At 46.1% G+C, this 21,238-nt stretch overlaps 2 protein-coding genes across 3 annotated transcripts in view; one reads left to right on the plus strand and one right to left on the minus strand.

Annotated features, from left to right (window-relative positions):
* Positions 1–21,238, minus strand: part of veph1 (ventricular zone expressed PH domain-containing 1) — a 69,809-nt gene that overhangs the window by 45,429 nt on the left and 3,142 nt on the right. For both annotated transcript variants that reach the window (XM_086215571.1, XM_086215572.1), the window contains exons 2-4: positions 15,592–16,220; positions 15,284–15,502; positions 12,046–12,220 (exon numbers count right to left, since the gene is read on the minus strand). In XM_086215571.1, the coding sequence (XP_086071697.1) occupies positions 12,046–12,220; positions 15,284–15,502; positions 15,592–15,729 (532 nt within the window). In that variant the 5' untranslated portion in view covers positions 15,730–16,220. The remainder of the gene's footprint in view (positions 1–12,045; positions 12,221–15,283; positions 15,503–15,591; positions 16,221–21,238) is intronic.
* On the plus strand, positions 1,578–9,345 carry ptx3a (pentraxin 3, long a). Its single transcript, XM_086215570.1, has 4 exons — positions 1,578–1,872; positions 3,993–4,152; positions 5,036–5,478; positions 7,763–9,345. The coding sequence occupies exons 1-4, from the start codon at positions 1,740–1,742 to the stop codon at positions 8,419–8,421; spliced, it is 1,395 nt and encodes a 464-aa protein (XP_086071696.1). The 5' UTR covers positions 1,578–1,739; the 3' UTR covers positions 8,422–9,345.

Genomic DNA, 21,238 nt, shown 5'->3' on the forward strand with positions numbered 1-21,238 from the left:
AAAAGGCAGTGTTCAGGATGTCGAAGTTGTTGTTTTTTTTTTTTTATCAGAGCAGGACACGTACACACCGCATCAACCCACACGTGTGCATTTTTAGAGAAAGAGTCTTTGTGACAAAACTGCTGAAACAATTTCACGCCGAGCTGCGCGACATGCAAGCACTGACTGATCATGAAGACGGTTTCAAATATCCATTGACCTGTCTCGGAAGAACTTCCTTGCAATATTCCGCCTCGCAGGTTTCCCAGGAGCGGTACGGCTGCTGAAAGCAGAGGAAGAATAAATGTTTCTTCAAAACTCGAGTTTTACGTTTTAAACTGGTTATCTAATCGATGGTTGACTGATGGTCTTTTTTTTTAACCTTTCAATTTATTGTCGGCATAAAGAAGGCGGTGTTGCAGCCTTTCTAAACAGCCGCACAACTTGAGACGCGCGTAGGCTGTAGGGATGGGCAGATAAACGCTTCGATACACCCAGGCGCACAGGCAAGATGCGACTTCCAGACGCCGACTGTAAAGTAGCTTTAAGAAGTGTACCCCTACGCTCTCCAAGTACTTTTGTGGATCCAAACGTTTGATAAGATTACTGAGATCTGGGGGTGCAGAGAAACCATCATACGGTAAAATATAAAAGTTCAAGAGGAAGCAACCTCTTTATATTATATTATATCTTCCTGGTTCCCCTCTGACATACCAAACTCAGGCAACATGACTGAAAACATGTATTCAAGCTAAATCCCTCAGGAGAAGTGAGAATAAAAATAAAAACATGTTAATGAAATTTAAAATTCACTCATGAACATAAAAGCTCCCTCGTGTGGCTCAAAGGTGCACTGCACATATAACCCTAAATTCTACGTAATGTGAATTTAATGAATAAGTAGTTAAATCAAAGTAATGTCAATATTTGCTACAGGTGAAATCTGTGTTTAAATACTGCTTGACATGAAGTAGTGGGGTGCTACAGGAATATCCAAGCCCAGCTTAAGAAAACCTCTGTGTTTAGTAGAGATCCCCACAAACGTCACACTGCTGTCACTGCAGTAGCACTTACAACTGAAATGTGACACAGGAATGGCGATTCATTCAAAGCCTTCAATTTCCCTTGGGGATGAATAAAGTATTCTGATTCTGATGCCTTAAGCTTTATTTTATTGCTCTACTGTCGTTTGCTACGTGTGGTCCAGTCCTGCCGACAGTGAATATTTGAGTTCAGGTCGTTAGTTTTACTGATTTATGCCGACGGCTTCTCTCTGTCCCTCTAAAACACTTTTCATGTTCCCCTTTAAAAATATACGTTGATTCAAGCTGTATCAAACTGGAATGGACATTTATAAATAGTCTGGTGAGTCTGTGGCTCCGTAGGTGCTGGACAGCATGACACAAGTGTGTGTCAAACAGTTTGTCCACGCGGAGTCTCTGGCGTGGTCGGAGGACTCCACGCTGCCGGGCAGATGGTCAAAGGATTGCTCAGCATTTTAGGAGACAGAATGAGAGAGGGTGAAAGAGAGCGAGTCATTGGGGAGGAGGGACAAACTCTGTACGAGGGAGTCGGGGGGTAGAAAAGAGAGAGGTGGACCTGCAGCGCTGCAGACAGTCCGAGAGAAGCAGCAGACACACACACGCACACACACACACACACACACACACACACCTACATTCACATAAAACACACGCGAGTTGGTTAGCATCCTCACACACCCAGAAACACTGTCACACACTCACACACTCAGCAGCAGGATGTTTTGCCGGAGACTCCCCCTGCCACTGTGGGCACTGTTGATTTGTGTGTGTTTGGCTTATGAGGACGATATTAATGTCAATTACTCTGACGCCTTCTACAATGACATCGACGAAGGAGAGACCCCAGAACGTAAGTGTGTGTGTGTGTGTGTGTGTTTTAGTGGTTGTGCTGGAATAATTGATATCAATGAGTTTTCTAAAATTGATGTGACTCTATGACATTAAGTAAAATCTGCATATTTGGGTTGAGAGTTATGATCAAGATGTTACACTCAAGGAGCAGTGGAGCAGTAATTTAACGACTCTATTAGTACTATTACTTCATGATTGCAGTAAAACAGAGATTGCGGCGGGCAGCCTAACAGTTGTGGTACAAATATACATCAGAAAAGTGGAGACTAAAAGACACTGGATGGTTTTGGTTTATTAAATCAGTCTTATCTACTGATTTAGTTATTAATTTGCATGATATACGTATAAATTCGGAGAAAAGTTTAAATTGATACACAATTGTGTAGGTGAGTGCAGCAGCAGGAAAGGAAAGCCAGAAAAGTGGATCCCTTGCTTTCCGACACACACACACGCGTTGCAGCATGAATGGTCACTAAAAACACCAAGTCATTATGAAATTCTTCTCTCAGCTCTTTTGCTAAATGAGCTTGTGTGTTGGCAGGAGAAAATGAGGTTCAATAGGGAGTGGACGTGTGAAAGAATATACACGACTGAGAGTCTTGCATTTTGCATGTTTGTTTAAAATCTGGCAGGAGCTGTAATTGCGGCAGTCACAGTTAAGAGCCAGGAAACTGAGCTCTGGGGAACAGCCTGCGATGTGATTAAACGTGATCGAAAGCAACAATTACACATAGCGGAGCGTAGCACAATAAAAGCACGCCCATTAGAGCGCGAAAAGAAGAAAAGGGAACGTTTGGTGATGTCTCAGGAGTTTAGCGCGGCAAGGTTGCCGGTATGTGAGGAAGGAGGGAGGTAAGAACCCGGATGAAGACGCAGACGAGAGTTTCTGACCTGCTCAAATCTCAGAGTGGAATTTCAGGTAATTAGAGAGGTCGTGACACTGATTAATTGAGGAGAGTCGCATGTAAAAAGACGTGCAAAAGGGTCTTGTGTTTCAACTCTGAATACTTCCCATCTGCCTCCAAGTGAATGTTCAGGTGGAGCGTAGAGATGCAGATGAATTCATGTCATTACGACTTGGATGGGGAAACGGTGGAGTCGCAGGGAGGCTCTCGACCCCCTGAAGTAAGAGCCATTCGGAGTAAACAGCACATTAATCCCATTAAACGAGACGTGAGTGGATCAGTAGAATTTACGACATCAGCCCAAGATCCAGAGAATAAACGCTAATGATAAATTAAGAACACTGTTTCCCTTGCAGACTCACTGAAATCAATGTATAAAGTAAGTCAGTGAAAGCTGAGGGAGCAGCAAACTTCTGCTTGAAGGGGTTTTCCACTGCAGGAGTCTGCAGGCCACCCTGGTGCAGGACCGGCCCCTGTGGGACCCCTATCAGGCTCGTTTTAGTGGGGGGGGGGTAAGTGCCTCCTCTAGGGTACATACTTCTCAGCAGAAGGCGGGGCAAAAAGTACCAGACTCAGGTGATGTAAGAATTATGAAAGCTGAAAACAACTAGATATCCTGAAGTTGCTGCAACAGAGTTTATGTTCTATTTTGCCTTTTTTCCCCCTGTAAAGCTCGCAATTTACGTCGCTGTTAAATCTGTCAGAAAATGATTCCATCAACACGAGAGGCTGAGAGCCAGTTAGGGGGCCATTCTTGTAAAAGTTTGTGCCTCCTGGCGAGCATCCAGGGTTCCTGCAGTGGAAGAGTGTCCTCCCCTCTTTCTCTGTTCTTGTTATCTCTCTCCAGGTCTTCCCTTTTCCTTCCCTCTTCTTGTTCACACAGAAAACCAGATCATGTTGCAGGAAAAGCCGCAGCCAGAGAGTTTGCTTCAGGAGTCCTGTTTCTTATCTCTCCTGACAAGCTGACGTCCTCACCTGTATTCTTTCTCTTTGACTGAATAAGATTCTCACCGTCTCATTTTTCAAATATCTCTTATAGTTGTTACGTTAAAGCTGTCGCTCTTAAGACAGCTTGTACTGAGCAAGATAATAATAATAATAATAATAATAATAATAATAATAATTTTAAAATGAACTCGAGTAAAAGGCAGATCATAAAGTCACTCCACTTCTCTAGACTAAACTTCTGTGTGTCCTCCATCTTCGTCTCCAGCCACGCCGAGCTCATCCCCCTGCAGCTCTCCTGACTTGACCAAATGGGATAAAATCTTCTCCATGCTGGAGAACAGTCAGATGAGGGAGAACATGCTCCTTCAATATGCCGATGACATCGTGAAGGTGGAGATGGGGTCGCTGCGCGGGGAAATACTCAGGTACGGAGAGCAACGGCCTGAGAGGTCAAAGGCACGTTTTGATAAAGTGGTGGAAGAAGAAGAATTCAGGTCTTCCAATGTGTAGGCACCTGATAACACACAAGAACCCACAAATCCCACAAAGTAAAAGCAGATGGTAAATACCAGACCGCATTTGTAGCACACGGCAGATTTCTACCTTCACGGTTCTCCAAGTGCTTTGCAGTGTCGCCTCCTTCAAGTGTTCCCGTGCACATGGAGGTGCCAACCTGCTCATCAGGGGCAGCGAAATGTAACTTTGGCACTTCAAGTACAGGTTTGGCTCCTCCGGCTGTACTAGAAATCATTATTGTCCCCAAGCATCTGCACCATGTTAGCATTGTAGCTGCTGCAGGCGGCGCTAATTTGAACCATGGGTTTTATACACACAGACGTGAGATGACGCGTGTGAAACGCCAGAAAGTTCTGATCCACAAATCTGTTCTGTTTTGCTGTAATCTGATTTTTTTTTTTTTTTAGTAAGATATTGGATCAGTGGAACGCTGTTGAATAAAATCATATAAAAAGCTTAGAGGGAAAACACACAAGCTGGTCTGTGACATCCGAGATTGTGTAAGACATCAAAAGTCCAAAAGGTTGGAAACCACCTTTTTTTCCTTGAACAATGTTTTTTGTTACATCATCCACTCATCTGAAAAAGTTCTCAAGTAAAAGTGGAAAGTACAAATTTCCCCTCTGCAATGCAGTGAAACGAAGCTTGAAATGGTTAAATGAAGGCACTTCTTTACATCCCACTGCCGCTTTAAAGAAATCTTGACTCAGAAGTGAGCGATGTGCTCTTGACTCCCCTTCTTCTGACTTGAGTGAAGCTCTCCCGTTTAGATCCTCTGGCTCTTTTGTTCAGGTTTGTGGCCCAGTACGGTGGGACCTGTGGGGCTGCAGTGGAGACAGCGGGAAGAAGGATGGCCATGCAGCTGGAAGCCCGCCTGAGAGAATCCCTGGAGCGCCTCAGACATGGAGATCAGACTTCTGCCACTGCTGCTGCTGCTGCTGGGAATTCAAACCACCTGGAGGCAATGCTGCAGCAGCTTATCTCTGCTACACGAATGCAAGCGTCCCGACTTGCCAAGCTGGAGACCAGCTGCTTCAGCAACCCAGGAGCTGCCATGATGGGGGTGAATTCAAAAGCAGCATTCCAGGCTCCAGAGAGCGGAGGAGCTGGGAACCAGGAGCAGGAGGTCACATCACAAGAGGTGGCTTTGGAGGCCATGCTGGCTATGCTGCAGCAGACACGCGAGGACCTCCAGGAGGTGCTGAGGTCATCGCAGCAGAGACACCTTCCTGCAGGTAAGCTACCTGTCTTCTCAGCTTTCTCTTTCTTTTTTTCTCCCTCAGCAATCTCTGCATCCGTCTTATCTTGTCTCTCTGTCTTTGTATTTATCTTCACGTCTGTCAAATCTGCCACCCAGCAACCTTCCAGCGTCTCTGCGTTGACACATTCAGGTCACGCTTGAAGCAGAAAAATTACTCCCCCGGTCAGGCCTTGCTTCTCCACATCCGACAACTAATCACTCTCTCTTTGTCCTAAATTCCATTTCCACTGCTTCTGTCAGTCTCCCGGTGTGATTTATCATTTTCTCATCATTTACTAATATTATTGTTGCCAAATATGGTAAAGAAAGGACAGTGGCAGGTGTGGCTCGGCCGCACCTTGCTTCTGTTGGATCAACATTTGCCGTGATCACATTTTGGCCGTTTCTCCGTCACAAAGAAAAATCAGCACACTCTCAGCTCAGGCAGACTGGAACTTTCCAAACTACGAGTCAGAACAGAATCAACTAATTGTCTGAAAAGGAAACAACGACCTGCAGTCAGAACTCCTACGGCTGGACTGGCCATGACGACAAATTCCTCTCAGCTTTAATTCAAGGCACAGTTCATGGTTCCAGCCAGCTACTTCTCTGGTACGTGAGTAAGAAAACTGCAGTGAGACAACTTCATTGAGAAAAAAATGGAAGGAATAAAACAACATTGTTTAAATAACTAATTTATGCAACCTCAGTGTACACAAACACACACTTGTGTCTTTATGAGCACTGGGGCTCCGTGGGGAATTTCTATAGTTAAACGGCACCAACTGAATAGCCAACACACACACACACACACACACACACACACACACACACACACACACACACACACACACACACAAAACCCACAACAAACCTACACATACAGATGCAGGGCAGTGGGAGGTGAAATAGTTAAATGCCATTAAACCACAGCAAAGCAACCTGGCTAAGCAGCCAGATGGGAACCATCATGAATACACACACACACACACACACACACACACACACACACACACACACACACACACACACAATCAAGAGTGCAGTTACAGTGTATTTTTCCAATAAAAATTTTTTTTCTGAGCAGCAGCAGAAACCTGAGTTGATATTGATGTAAGGGCCGCCTTAATAGGGAAGAAGTGACTGGATGATGGATTGAGAGGGGGGTGGGGGTGTGTGTGGGGGGTCAGGTTAACCATTGAATAGCTACAGCTGGAGACGTCACTGTCAGCAGAGTCCAACACATCCTGGATCCTTCCACCAGGGACAAGAATGGGCAGCCACTTTGTCAAACACAAAAATAAAATGGACAAGTTCTCATCTGGCCCCTCCCAGACCAACTATTGGCGTCTTTGGCTTGACGCTATGCTAACATCTTCCATCATCCTAGTAGTTTCCTCGTAAAAAACCTGGTTACCATTGCGGGCGTCCAGATTCCTTTTGACTGAATCTTCGGTCTGATGTTACGCCTCAAGGTCTGAGGAAATGAATGTATTTGAAATGAAGAATGGGGGTAGCGTGAATAAGCTGAAGTAAGAGTTTCATTTACGTATTAGGAATGTTTGCACACACACACACACACACACACACACACACACACACAAACACACCAGTTCGTGCATCCAACTGTGCTCCTCATGTGCAATATCCCTGCTCTGTACTTTTATTGAGTAATTAAGGCTAAATGGCCCAGAAAGGCCCCCTTAGAGAACTACACACCCCAATAACAAGATAGTGTTTCACAATTCAAAGTTTTACATGGATTTTGAAAGCAAGCGTATTTCTTTTGAAAGTGTAAAAGACAAAATGAGTATGAAATGAGGTCTTATGTGTCTACAGCCCATGCGGCTCATATTTCCAATGTTGCAATGTCGGTATTGTTCAGCCGCAGTCCATAATTAGACTCTTGAACACCAATAACAATCAAATGACAGCCTGAGAAAGAGTGCAGCGAACTCGGTGTAGCTTTGGGTTAGAGAGATGTTCTGAGAGCAGCAGCACTGAAAATTACGGGTCCTCCTGAAGTCATGCGGTGTCCCCCAGGGCTCAATTTCAAGCCCAATTTCGTTTCACTGTGGCGTCTCTAAAACCTGAGTCAATCACACCAAAAGTGAAGGTGTTTCAATCATCTTAGAGGATTCTGTTTTCCCCCAAACATCCTGATTTTGCTAATTTCAAGTTGTTCTATGACACACAGAGTGAACATTCTCACAATTTGGTCGCATGTTAGACTTTGCTGCAGCAGTGACAATGATCTGATGAATCTTCCTGTTGCATAGGCTGCGAGATGGCGCTGCTCTTCCCCATGCGGTCGCGTCGCATCTACACCTCCGTCATCCCAGACGTCCCTCTGTCCCTGTCCTCCTTCACCGTCTGCTTGTGGGTGAAGCCAATTGCAGTCTCCAACAAAACTGTGCTCTTCTCCTACGGCAACCGCCGAAACCCTTATGAGATCCAACTGCTGCTCGGCAAAACCTCAGCGCTTTTCACCATCGGAGGAGAGGCTCACCTGGTGGAGGCACGGGGCGTGGTGAAGCCCGTGTCAGAATGGATCCACTTGTGCGGGGCTTGGTCATCCAAGCAGGGGCTAGCTTCCCTGTGGGCAGGTGGGAAAAAGGTGGCCTCCACTCCCGGAGTGGCTGAGGGACACATCATCCCTGACGGAGGCTCCCTCCAGCTGGGGCAGGAAAGGAACGGCTGTTGCCCTCTGTCTCTGAATAGCGGCAGCGCGATGCCAGGGTTGGGGGGGGGTTTCGACCACAAGCTGGCCTTCGCAGGAAAGATGACGGGGGTGAACATGTGGGACAGGGTGCTGTCCGAGGGGGAGATTTCCCAGCTGGCTTTGCAGGACGGCCGAGGCTGCGATCAGAGGGGGACCATGGTGGCATGGGGAGTGACGGAGATGGTGCCACACGGTGGCGCTCAGTTCATCAACTAACAGACCCATCAGTCACATCTTAATAAGCTTTCGTGCTGAAACTGAGGAAAGAACTGCTTTTTTATTATCTGCTCTGTCCCCGCACGTTGTTCTCCTTAATCTGTTAATTTGAAGACGGTCGTGTCCTTCACTGCTTTGAGCAGAAGCGCTGCAATGAACTCTCCACGCTACACGGAACTGAGACAAAGCCAATGCTGTGAGAGACAAAAGTTTATTTTTGTAGCGTAACCTTTTGAACTGAGGCCATAGCACACACATGCTGCACTCCCACACACTCACACGCACATACACACACGTTCATCTTAGAGACTTTGTATTGAACCAGGAAACGTGCAGCAAACAGTGTTTACCAAAGATTTAATTAGAGTGAAAGAGAGACAAAGAGACCTTTGTCAAAGTGAGACGGTTCTGAGCGGGTGAACAGGAGGAATCACCAGACAGCCACGCAGGTCAGGAAACACTCCAGATCCTGGATCAGTCGGCCGGCTACTTCTCTTTTAGAGTAATAAACACTTGTCCTGCTTTCTAGAAGCTGTTTTTAACTCCTGGTGGGACATTTCCTCTCTCCTACTCATCACGATGACAGTCACATGAGTTATATAACTGAATGTCTGCTTTGATAGTTGTAGTTCTCATTTAAATGTAGGGGAATGTATATATAATATATATATATATATATATATATTCACCTATTTTGCGTTACAAAATAAATGTAAAACTGTAATATTTGAGATTGACTTTTTAAAAAATTTATACAAATAACTGAGGACAACGTTTACAAAGTCTAATCCTTTTGTGAATTGTCTTGTATTATACTGTAAATTGCCTTTCTCGTGCTGGGTGGTGATGAATGTATTTTGTACATAAATATATTTTGCATAACACGATTGGATGAATGAAGAGTGAGGTATGAATAAACAAGTTACGTGATATTCTTCTGCTGGATTACCTTTCTTTCATTTAAAAATCTGACAAAACCACAACAATCACAAAAACGAGGCTTCAAACGACTCCAACAAGATGGTTTCTCTCCACCAGATTTTTGTTTTGTTGTAGAGGTTTTTTGCATTTATTGCCGGTGGTTTTGGACCGGTTTTCTGTTCCTCATTCAAATGAGAAACCCTAATTTATGTGCAACTAGAAAGCAATTGGAGAGCAGAGAGAAAGGCTTTCCAGAATATGAACACCGAATCAAAATGTTGATTAATTTCCTTCTCACCCAACAAAAACTAGATTTCATACCCAGGACCCTCAACTAGGGCTGCACAATCAATCGAAATTCACAGCTAATCGCAAAATATAAAAGGCTCATTGCGTTTCAAAATGCCATTTTAGTCAAAAGTCACCCCAAAAACCACACCTGGATCATTCAAACGGGGGTTTTCAATTAAACTGAGATGTGAAAAGGAAGATTCCCTCAACTACCGCAAATCAAAATCAGTCAAATTAATTGCAGTTGTGAACTTTTCAAAATCATGCAGCAACAGAGGATGGCCATTCTGTTTGCGCTGGCGTGCAGTCCAGCACGTGCTGAGGGTGGAAGGACCAACTTGGAAATCACATCTATGAAGGAACACGGACCTTAAAATAAGGACAGAGATCCGAGCGTCTCCTGCTCTGTCCGCAACATTTGGGCTTCACAACCAGCAACGAACTCGTGGCTGACAGCCGACGCAGATTTATGAAGGAGTGCAGACGATAATCAGATCCACACATCCAGACCTGAGCACGTCTGAACCTCCGTGTGGACGAGCTGCGGCCTGTTGAGAAACCTTCCTCGCACTGCACCCTATTATTGTGTATGTGACTCGTAACACACCCACACACACGCACACACACTTGCGCGCACACACACACGTCACTGAAATCAGCTCAACTCAGCAGAGAAAATGATGTCAAGGTCAAATTTTTAGTAACACACACGTAGAGCATAAACACACGCGTGCTCACGTAAGCCGCAGCGTCACACACTCCAGCATCGACCTCACCCGTCCCCTCAGCTCACTTCCACAACAGGGAGAGCTGCGAGTTCCTGGACGCTCCCGTGTGTGTGTGTGTGTGTGTGTCGCCTTATGTTTTATGATCAAAGTGAGGAAGAGCTGCATCATTAAAAAGCAACAGCAGTGTGTTGGAGTGTGTGTGTGTGTGTGGGGGGGGGGGGGTAAAACATCTAAACGGCTGATGCTGCATTACAAAACGCCCAGAGAAACAAAATATGAACTTGTTGTAATAAATGCCCCGAGGGCTCGTTGGCTTTCATGGTCTTTCTATTCTGGTCTATTCTGGCTTGAAAAAGGCCCCCCGCCGGCTCAGCACCCCCCCCCCCCCCCCCCATCCGCCTCAGCACCACCAGGCCCCCCCCCATCTGCCTGGAGCCCAGCCAGAAGCATTTTGTGTATCTGCTTGTAACAATCAACCCAATCTTTTCCCCTCTTCTCTCTGGATTTCACTGGACTCTCTGGGGCTGGACGGGTTTGGGGGTGTTTAGGTGAGACGTTCAGCTGTGAGTGAGTCAGAGTTTTGTTGTATTTTTTTTTTTTTTTGTCATCTTCCTAAAACAAAAACCTGACAAACTTGTGACAGTGGACTGACCGAACTTCTACTCAGGAACTTGATACTAAGTATGAGGTGTGACAAGTGTAAAAGTGTAAAACAAATGCCACAGGAAAGAGTCTCAAGTCTGGAAAGTAAAAAAATACTGTGCAGCACCAAAGAGCTTTTTGGCAGTCAGGGTTCATACCCCCCCCCCCCCCCCACACACACACACACACACACACACATACACACACACAACGCTTCATGAATCTCTAGGGTCCCTCACACACGGGTCAACGTAATTCCATCTCCTATGGCTCATTCTGGCGGCCTTGCGGCGAGCTATAACACCTCTGGAACCAGATGTGGTGAATGGAGACACACACACACACACACACACACACACACACACACACACACACACACACACACACCTGCTGTCACACTGCAATCACACATTAAAGCCACTTTACTGTGCTTGGCATCATCAACATGGAGGCCAGATGAAAATCATGGATGTGTGTGTGTGTGTGTGTGTGTGTGTGTGTGTGTGTGTGTGTGAGTGCGTGCTTGATTAAATCGGTAGAATCTTTGTTAATGAAAGATTTAAAGAGCAGATAAACAGTCGTTCAGCCTGAGGCAGCACAGGCGAGCGATTCACTCCTTTAACCGTAGATGTGGATATTCTATTTCATGTGCATGGTATCGACGTAGATGGCGAGTGTGTTTTTTAATACCGCTCTTATGTGGCAGCCCACGTGGGTACACAGAGATCAGGTTTTTCGGTCAAAGGTCAGACGGATTTCCCTGATTTCCTGCTGGCAGACTCAGACGCAGATAATCAGTCCTCATCCCATCGGCGGCGGCTTCTTCGTGATTCTGTCGCTGTTTGTCTTTTTGAAGTTGCTTCCTTTAAAACCTAAGTGAGCAAAAGCAGAGGCAGGACGGCCCAATTGCATCTCACTGCTTAGCTCCGCCCCTCTGTTTGGATCGTGAAGGGGTCCTGATACCTCCTGGGACAAAGGGGTAGGGCGAAGGGTGTGTGTGTGTGTGTGTGTGTGTGTGTGTGTGGGTGTTTGTGTTTCCCACCTCCAAGCACGCTGAGTGTTATGGCCTCCGTGTGTTCAGCCAGCAGGTCAGCCTTGGCGATGGCAGCCAGGGAGAGGTAACTGGACATGTTCCTGCTCAGCTCTCGGTTCCCTCGATGCAGGAACCGCACCGCCACTGGCACGGCGAGCACCATGACTGACGGGCAGCTGTAGTTCTGAGGGAGAAGAAACAGAGAGGGCGGAGACACAAAGTCGTAACTAAAAAGAGGGAAGGTTTGTTCAGGGGTGAAAGGGTAAACTAGACGTAAAGGTTCTATGCATCAGTGACGTGAGCCTGTCACACCCACTTTGACCTTTGACCTCCTTCCTTGAGTCCCAAGAGGAAGTTGCTATTTTATCCGAAGAGACTCTCACATTATCCCTGAAGGCAAATGTTCTATTTATAAATGAGCGGTTAATGATAGCTGCCTCACTGATTGGAGGGCTGTTTGATGGAGGTCCAGGTTCCTCTGGTGATGCCTTCACTCGGGAGGCGACGAGGCGGCTCACTGCTGCTGCTCGGTGTTCACCGCGACTCTCCAGAAGCTGGTGAAGACTCAGAGTAGCAGACAGACCTGGAGCGTCATCAGACTCTTAATAGATTTTTTTTTTTGTCATCTCAAGATCAACCGTCGCACAAAACACTTGCCCGGAGCGATAAAATGACTGACAGGTTGAAGCGGTTGTAATCAAAAGTGCCTCAAGTGTGAGTGTTTGTGTTTGTCTTTGAGGATGCACGAGTGCATGGTCCCAACACCGACAGAAGGAAGCAGCAGCAGCAGCAGCAGGAGGAGGAGGATCTGAGATGCACTGGCACCCCCAGCAGGAGAGTCTGGGTTTGTCTGTGTGTGTGGGTGTGTGTTTTCTTGTACTTGCTAGATAGTGAGGATCAGAATACCTCTATCACCAGGAGAGTGAGGGAAGCTAAGTGAGGACAATTTAGCCGGTCCTCACAACGTCGAAGGGCTGTTTGAAACTTGGTTTCAGGGTGGGTGGTTATTGTTGGGTTAGGGTTTTAATTTAAGTTCAGGGTCAGGAATTTAGTTGCGATTGTTAAGTTACGGGTACGCAGCAACAGAATGCATTATGTCAATGAAAGTCCTCCCAAATATATAAGTATAAGGATGGCTGTGTGTGTGTTTGTGTAGATGCACAAACTGATCAGTTCTGAGTCTGCAGCTTGTTGTGCCTCTTTTCTGCCACAAGGTGGCAGTGCAGGCAATGCAAAGGCCTGACAAAGGTCCTATTACTTCAATTCGAATCAAAGTGAAATAAACAAGCCACATGAAAAATTCAGAGTGGACAGAAGACGCCGCTTGACAAGGTTACACCTCCAGCTGTACTACATCAGTACTTGACAGGCAACATTCAAAGTAGCGCAGACTTGTGCCTGCAGTGTGTGTGTGTGTGTGTGTGTGTGTGTGTGTGATGTAAGTGTCAGTCCGGGCCTCGCAGCGGCTTCTCATGTGTGAATAAATTTAATCTGTCTCTTTTATCTCACTACAAAGAGTGTCTTTAATGTCAAGCTCTACTCCAATCAAGGAACCCATATATTTGTACACAACACTCAACAAGAGCCAGAAATCTGTGTAGGTGGGCGGGTTGATGCGTTCTAATCAAATCCTACTTCTGTTGCCTTCTCCTCTCCCCCCTCGCTGGGGGAGTCTCAGCGCCAGGGTAAGAGGAGTGTTTGAGCGTCTGCAGAATCAAAATGACAGGAAGTCAAAGTGTGAACAGAGGCGGAAAGAGAGAAGTGGAAGATAATCGGAGGGGAAAAAAGAGAGAGAGAGAGAGAGAGAGAGAGAGAGAGAGATGGGAAAATGGGTCAAAGAGAAGAACGAGAAAAGGCACAGAAAACTGCATCTGAGGGAGACTAAAGAAGTGATCCCCCAGATAACAGTTGGAGCTGGGACATCAGAGCCAGGGTGTGTGTGTGTGTGTGTGTGTGTGTGTGTGTGTGTGTTTCCTGAAGAATCAGCCTCATTACTGTGGTATTAAGCACATTCCCACAGGAAATATGAAGAGAAAGAAGATGGAGGAAAGTCCCTCTGCTTTTAAGCCGTTTAGTTACGGAGGTTTGACGAGGGGAAGGCAAGATTTTGATTTACATTTTAATGACCCTCGGGAGTCATTACATAAAGTATATTTGCTCTTAAAGCAAAAGCCTCCCTCGCACATGAAAGGTATCATTAATCTGCGATACTCGTTGATTAGACACTGACTTGCCTCCTATCTGCAGCTTTAATTAGATACAATCAGAAGCACCCAGAAAAACAACTGCAGTATTAGTATTTCCTGAGTTGACTTGGACCCCGCATCAGCACCTGAGGCTCTGCAGGTCACAAGATGAAGTCATTAGAATTGTTCTGATTCCCATTGTAGTATCAGAAATGCCTCCAGCACTGCATGGAAGTACAGGATCAGCGTGCGTGCAACTACTGTAGAATGTATTAGCAGTGAAACGGCTTCCTGTAGAACTGCAGAGATGCTATCAGCACCGCTAGCTAGAGGAGCCGAAGAAGACGGAGCGAGTAAGTAAAATGGCAGCCATGTGGTAACTCTTTAGATGGTGTGAGTACATTTATATCATATCTGACATATAAACTCATAAACAAAGTACTCAGGGGACGTTCTCTCGTAGCTCGTAACATAATTCATTAGCATTTCAACTCAAGACCTCAGTTATTTAGTTACTTTTTCAAATAAACTATTTGTTAGTGTAGAAAATCTCTGGCTCCATCTGAAGCGCGACCGGGCGCTCAAAATGGAAGCACGTGATTCACGGCTTCAACATTTTATTCCTTTTTTTTTAACTTCAAAGTATTTAATCTGTTTTTTTTTTAAGGGATTCAGAGGAACAAGAAATTCGCAAGTGGCTCTGACGAGACCACAACATAAAGCAAGTTCTAAAACATTATTACCTCAATCACACCACCTGTAATCTCTACCTGATGTATTGATTATTGATTGTTGCTGTTCCAAGGAGATAAAGTCTTGTTGAAAGACAAAAATAAAAGACCAGATCATATTTCTGAACTATTTCATGGCAGTGATGCTGCAAAGTCGCAGGTTACTTTCAGAAGCAGCTAACGTTAGCCAGCGCTGGTCACCAGCTGGTGAGTGCTGGCAGGAATGTGTGAAATGTTCAGAATGTGTGTGTCTCAGGTGCTTCAGGCAAAACAAACAGACAGACGATAGGCTTGTGTGTGACGTGTGTGTGTGTGTGTGTGTGTGTGTACCTGCAGGATGCAGCTGGTGATGTCGGAGGCTATCTTGGTGTGCGGTGTGTCCTCAGTGTTGTCACCCTGAGGTGTGAGGTTATGCTCCAGACACGACTCCCACAGACCCACCAGCGCCAGGCTGTGGCGCTCGATGGAGCCGGTCTCTCGGATCGCCGTGGTGATGCGAGTGATGCAGATCTCCACTACCGCCTGGTCGTTGTCGTTGGTCAAGTAGTCCTGACGGTCACACAGCACAAAGAGGAGTCTTCAGTGATAAAACACACACTGGTATGGTGAACATGCACGTGCCGGGTCGGTGCACTGACCGGTGAACAGGAGATGGACTTGATCTGGTCCAGAGCCTCAGACAGACAGTCTTCAATCTCTGCGTCCGCCAGAGAAAACAGATCACCTGCTCTGGACAGATCTCTCTGGCCCAGCACCTGGCTGAACAGCTGGTGCATCCTGGTCCCTGTTCAGGACTCCTTTCAGACCAGTTTCAGACCGGTGCAGCCCAGTTTAGGAACTCTTAACTGAGAATGAGTAAATCCCTGACATCAGGATCCAGGAAAATCTTGAATTACAGCAAACATCTCTTAGTATCAGGGGACCGTTTACAGAGCGTCGTTTCCATCCTCGTCCCAAGTGAGAAGAAAGAAAAGTTTCTTCAGAAATTAAATTGAGGTTAAAATGAATGCAAAATTCATCTTTCTGGGTCGCGTGAATACAAAGTGGTGAAATAACTCGTCAGAGAGAAGCTGAGCATTAATAACACATGAGGAATAATTAACCATGTGACTTCCTGCGTTTAAAATCCTCCTCACTGCTGTCCGGCATCAGGTATTTCGGTACAGAGGGGACCGGCTCGGCCCGGTGTTTTTCTGGGTCTGCCTGCAGCCTGTTACCATGGTGACAGGGCATATTCTGGAGACGGCAGTCCTGCCACAGCAGAGTCCTGAAGGAGAGAGGAGAGGAAGACTCAATTCACCGAACACAGCTACCAATGCTCAGAGATTCATCCTCTACACAAACACTGGATTTGTCGAGAGAGAGAGAAAGAGGAGCGAATATTAGAAGCTGCGGAGGTTTTATTAATAAAAATATATGAATAATAAAAGCAAGAAGCACATCAGGAGCAGAGGATGGAAGTCAGTGCATGAATGAATGGCTGAATGATTCGATTTAGGTGACACGCCATTCCATATTCATCCAAAAATAAGAGGAACGTTTGCGACAGTTAAAACAGGATGCTGCACTTTATACATTCGCCTTAGCAACTACAAAACTAGCATCTTGTAGACAACATAGGACTGTAGCCTGTAAACAACCAGAGAATGAATAAAAACTGTCACATCCAGTGAGGCATCTGTATGCCATCTTTCTTTTTGTTGTTTGTTCAATTCAGTCTGCAAATCATTTCATGCTCAGCAATTCTGTATCCTGCATTACCTCTGAAAACACACACACACACACACACACACACACACACGCACGCAAATGACAGATTATCTGTTTATTGTTTGTAAAAAAAAAAAGATTTCCACTTTAAGGCGTGAGCTGATGATGGAATATGCAGGAGATCTCCTGTCTGCGGGTGTGGGTGTTGGTTCACACACTCCTTACTACGACGGAGGAGGATCAGCCATGTGGTTTCTGTTCGTTCTGCTCCATCAAACCTAGTACTACCCAGTCCATCTTTGGAGATTAGACGATAAACCCTGCAAGTCTGCCGGCACAAACACTGACTTTGCTTCAAATTCTACACACATACAGCAGCGTGACAGAGGTAATGAACTGGTTTCACAGCGTAAACACAGCCGTGAAATCATGTGACCGCTGGTGCTTCATGGTGTCTACTGGTCTTCTGCTCTGCAGGATTTTAATCGTCCCCGTTGGGAAACTGCTGCACCTGCACTCTAGCTGTTTGCATCACGCTTTGCACATATTTGCTCTCGGTGTCGAGCCTGTTTGATGTCTTCATGCAACTGTCCCAGTCCTCTGGAAACGCCGTGATGAACGGGAGGGAATAAAAATGGACATATTTTGATTTGATTGACCAGGCGTCTGAGTCTTCTTCTGTCCGGTGTGTGCAGTCGAGTCCTAACCCAACTGATTAGAGCAGGTAATCAATCATTAATATTATTAATTACAGCTGCACTGACCCTGCAACGATGTAGGCAAAAAAAAGGTGTGTTTCTTTATCGGTAGCTGAAATGTGCAGGTCTCTTCCTTGGACCATGCTACGCCCTCCACCTGGTTTACTGAAGGTCTGCCTGCTAATTCCAGGTTCCGTATCGCTGCAGTGAGCGTGAGTTAATATGTGACGTGTGCTACAAACATCATACGTGCCAGGATTCCCACATGCATGCAGGTGCGCTGGGAACATTCAGGTCACACAGGTTTTTTTGTTTTAAACGCTGCAGCTTCGGTGACATTGCATCAAGTCATTTAGCTTCTATATCAGGGGTTCCCAAACTGAGGGTCTGGACCACCTGGGGGGGCACTTCCACAAATCTAAACAGGAGCAACTATTATTTAACAGAACGGCAGTAAGAAAAAAAAAACGCATTTTGATTTCAAATCATTTTGAATTTGGCCATGATTCGATGAGTGTAAAATTTGTTTGCTCAACCACAGCTGGGTGTAGTGTGTGGTTTTTGGGTCTTTATTTTGGGGGTCCTGAGCTGGGAGAGTTTGGGGACCCCTGTTCCACAAAGCGGCGCAAAACCTAAAGAAAACAGCCGCACATCTTCTGTTCTACGTACCGAGACTGTTACAGTTTTTTCCGGTGCTTCGGTGTAACAGTGCCTCATTGAGAACTGGCCGCGCTCTGCCAGTGTGTGTTATGAATGAGTGTGGAGGTTAACCATTTACATGCCATCATCGCTCTTCCTGTGGACCTCAATTAAACATTAAAACATTAACAGGGGAACCGGGAGGTCACATCGGAGTTGCGCACACACACGTACAGTAGAAATGTGACACTCCACACACAAACATAAAGGAAGCACAAAAACTCCAGAAGCATCCAGTAGCAGCTCGTCTGCTGCCATTCATCACGGCGTCACTGCTGCTGAGGCATCCGCATCATTGTCAGCACCAGACGTCGTCTATGCCACACAGGACTGAAACTAGAACCAAAGGAAGGTCTACTGGAGACCGTCGTCTCTCTCCAGCCCAGCCGGTGACGGCTGGTGAACCTGCCCAGATTGCCTGGTTACCAGAGGAGGAATTCTTATTGGTCAAAGCCAGGCTTCTGAGACGAAAACAACACAAAGACCATAAACACAGGGGCCGAGACATTTATCTAACAGACACACACACACACACACACACACACACACACACACACACACACACACACACACACACACACACACACACACACACAGACAAAGCTTTTATCTTTGTTGTGCAGAGCAGCAACCTAGTTGAAAGAATCAGTCTGTCACCGTATATTTGTGCAAAATACCAACCAACTGGAGGCTGGTCAGAGAGAGAGCTCAGCGTCGAGAGGCCACGGGCGGCCTGGCAATGACACGTGTAATTTAATGAGGAAGAAATTAAATGGATCACACCAATCCTGCCATCCACGTAATCTTGAAGTTTGTCTTCAGACATCATTTAACCGACAACAACAGTGCGTCCGTACTTGTCAGAACGAGGCATTCATCCACACAGTCTGCCAGTTACAAGGTGCAGCCAAGACACTTCTGCAGCTCCTCAGTGTTTCATCTAAAATGGTACTCTGACACACAATATTGCAAATTCCTGCAATTTGAAAATAACAGCAGTCACATGCATGTATTTACAGGAGGATACTGCAAACTCCAGCATCCCTCTCTCTCCAGTATACCCCCCACCACACACACACACACACACACGCACACACGCACACACACATGTCCGAATACATGCCTAAGTGTAACAGCAGAGGAAAAATGGGTCTGAAGAATTTGAGTTCTTAAACAATCCGTTAGTTACTATTAATCACCAAGCTACGGCTCAGCGAGCTCAGGAATGCAGCCTTTAAACACACACACACACACACGTACACACACATACACACACACACACATACACACACACACTTTTGACGTCACTGCTTTAGAGTTCACAATCAACTTTTAATTTTTTTTTTATTCGTGGCTTTGTGCTTCTTGTTTCCTGGAAATACCTCAACAACAAAAATTCTTCCTGTGAAATTGAATATTAAGCTCTGGTGCTGCAGACTGGGCCACTGGGTGAGGGGTGGGTGCATGCTGGGGGGCCGGTGAAAGGGTGAGGGGCTATGTGAGGACAATGTGAGTGTCTCTCTCTCTCTCCTTGAGGACAACTGTCCTCACTCAGCCCACCGGGACAGAAACACTGGTTCTTTTGTACGAACTATAAGACGGACAACCCCCCCCATCTCTGCTCATTCAGCCCTGTCTCCTTCTGTGTAATGTGCACCTGCACAAGACATCACACACACACACACACACACACACACACACACACACACACACACACACACACACACACACACACACACACACACACACACACACTCTTTAGAAAGGAGCTGGGTTAAGGGGAGGCGGGAGGGAGCTGCCAGAGAACGGTGCTGCATTCCTCTGTTTTTTCCTACGGTTTCATATCTGAGTTTGAGTACTGAAGCACGTGGAAGTAAAATGGTTCTCACATTTCTGATGAACAACCGACTTACACAACGTCACAAGACGCATCCGTCACTTTTAGGCCTCGTCCAGAAAGGCTGGTGCTGTGGCCTGGTGTACATGCAGCAGGTGTTGTTCCACTGTGTTGGGTTTTTGTCCGTGTTTGCTTCAGTTGCAGTTGTCAGGAGCTTTGAGGGCTGCTGAATTTATGCACAATTGTTCTGCGGATTGAGAGGGAGAGAAAAAGGAAAGGGAGGGGGGGGTCTCAACCCTGTCTGAGAGCTGCTTTTCATTTTCAACTGTTTAGAGGTTTAGGAACCAGCCACCGGCGAGCTCCTCTGAGTACCGCCTCCCCTCAGGGCTTTGTTTCTGTTTGTGTTCCAGCTGAAAGCAGGACGGGTCATGTGATGCAAGCCGGCTGACAGAACCTTCTCCCTTTACAACGCTGCTGGTTACGTGCTGCGACGGCTTGTCTTCTACAACGCTCGAGTCACTCGCGGTTCTTAACACGACCTCACACAGGAGCTGAGAAGTTCCTCAAAACAGGGTTCCTGCAGCCAAACCGGCACCAGCATCAGCAGAGGAACGTTCTCCAGCAGTCACAGGAAGAGTGAAGGAATAAACATCGTGATTGACTTGAACTAACTTGTGTGTCATAGACGTGTAAAGAGCCAGTTTTAGAGTGAGCACCACAACCTGCAGCGTCTTCCTACGATGTCAAACATTCATGAGAGCTTGTTGCTGATTGTTGGGGACGCGGTTAATTTTAACAACAGTGAGCCAGTGTGAGAGCTGCTGGATCAGCTTTGCTGTCCAAAAATAAATCCACGCACAAAACTAAACAACAAAAGAAGCTCCTGAAAGGCTGCGCATGCCTGCACGGGGCCGATCGGAGCTAAACGCTAACGCCAGCGTGCGAGCATCCAGGATGTTTGAGTGGTATAATGTTTAGTTTAGCTTGTTAGCAGGTAGTAAAAGTACTTCCAGCTTAAATGACCCAAGTTACAGTGCTGACTTTTTGAAGTTCAGCTAATTTCAAACGCATGAACAAATCAAAAACATGAAAATATTGGAAACATTTGAGAAAATCAGCTTCACTTTGTGCTTTCTTTGCTAGGTGACCTGTAATCATGTGGAGGTCAAAAAGGAGCCAAACTACCCGGTGATCCTCTTAAAAATCATCGTTTTAAATCTTTTTAGAGAAATGTTGATTTTAAAAAGTGAAATCTTTGTCTCGCTGGCCTAAAATCAGTGGTTACCATGGATACCTGTGGCAACATCCCAGGTCATTCTATCCATAGTTTTGGAAGGATGT

This window comes from Aulostomus chinensis, chromosome 10 (genome assembly GCF_037954235.1).
Source record: "Aulostomus chinensis isolate RoL2024-O1b breed Wild chromosome 10, RoL_Achi_v1.0, whole genome shotgun sequence".
Lineage (NCBI taxonomy): Eukaryota > Metazoa > Chordata > Actinopteri > Syngnathiformes > Aulostomidae > Aulostomus > Aulostomus chinensis.

What these genes read in the sequence shown, in the direction of transcription:
- ptx3a (XM_086215570.1), top strand. Translation starts at nt 1,740, where the DNA reads ATGTTTTGCCGGAGACTCCCCCTGCCACTGTGGGCACTGTTGATTTGT. An exon ending in CTGCGCGGGGAAATACTCAG is followed by an intron (nt 4,153 to 5,035) that starts GTACGGAGAGCA and finishes TCTTTTGTTCAG; the next exon opens with GTTTGTGGCCCAGTACGGTG. An exon ending in GCAGAGACACCTTCCTGCAG is followed by an intron (nt 5,479 to 7,762) that starts GTAAGCTACCTG and finishes CCTGTTGCATAG; the next exon opens with GCTGCGAGATGGCGCTGCTC.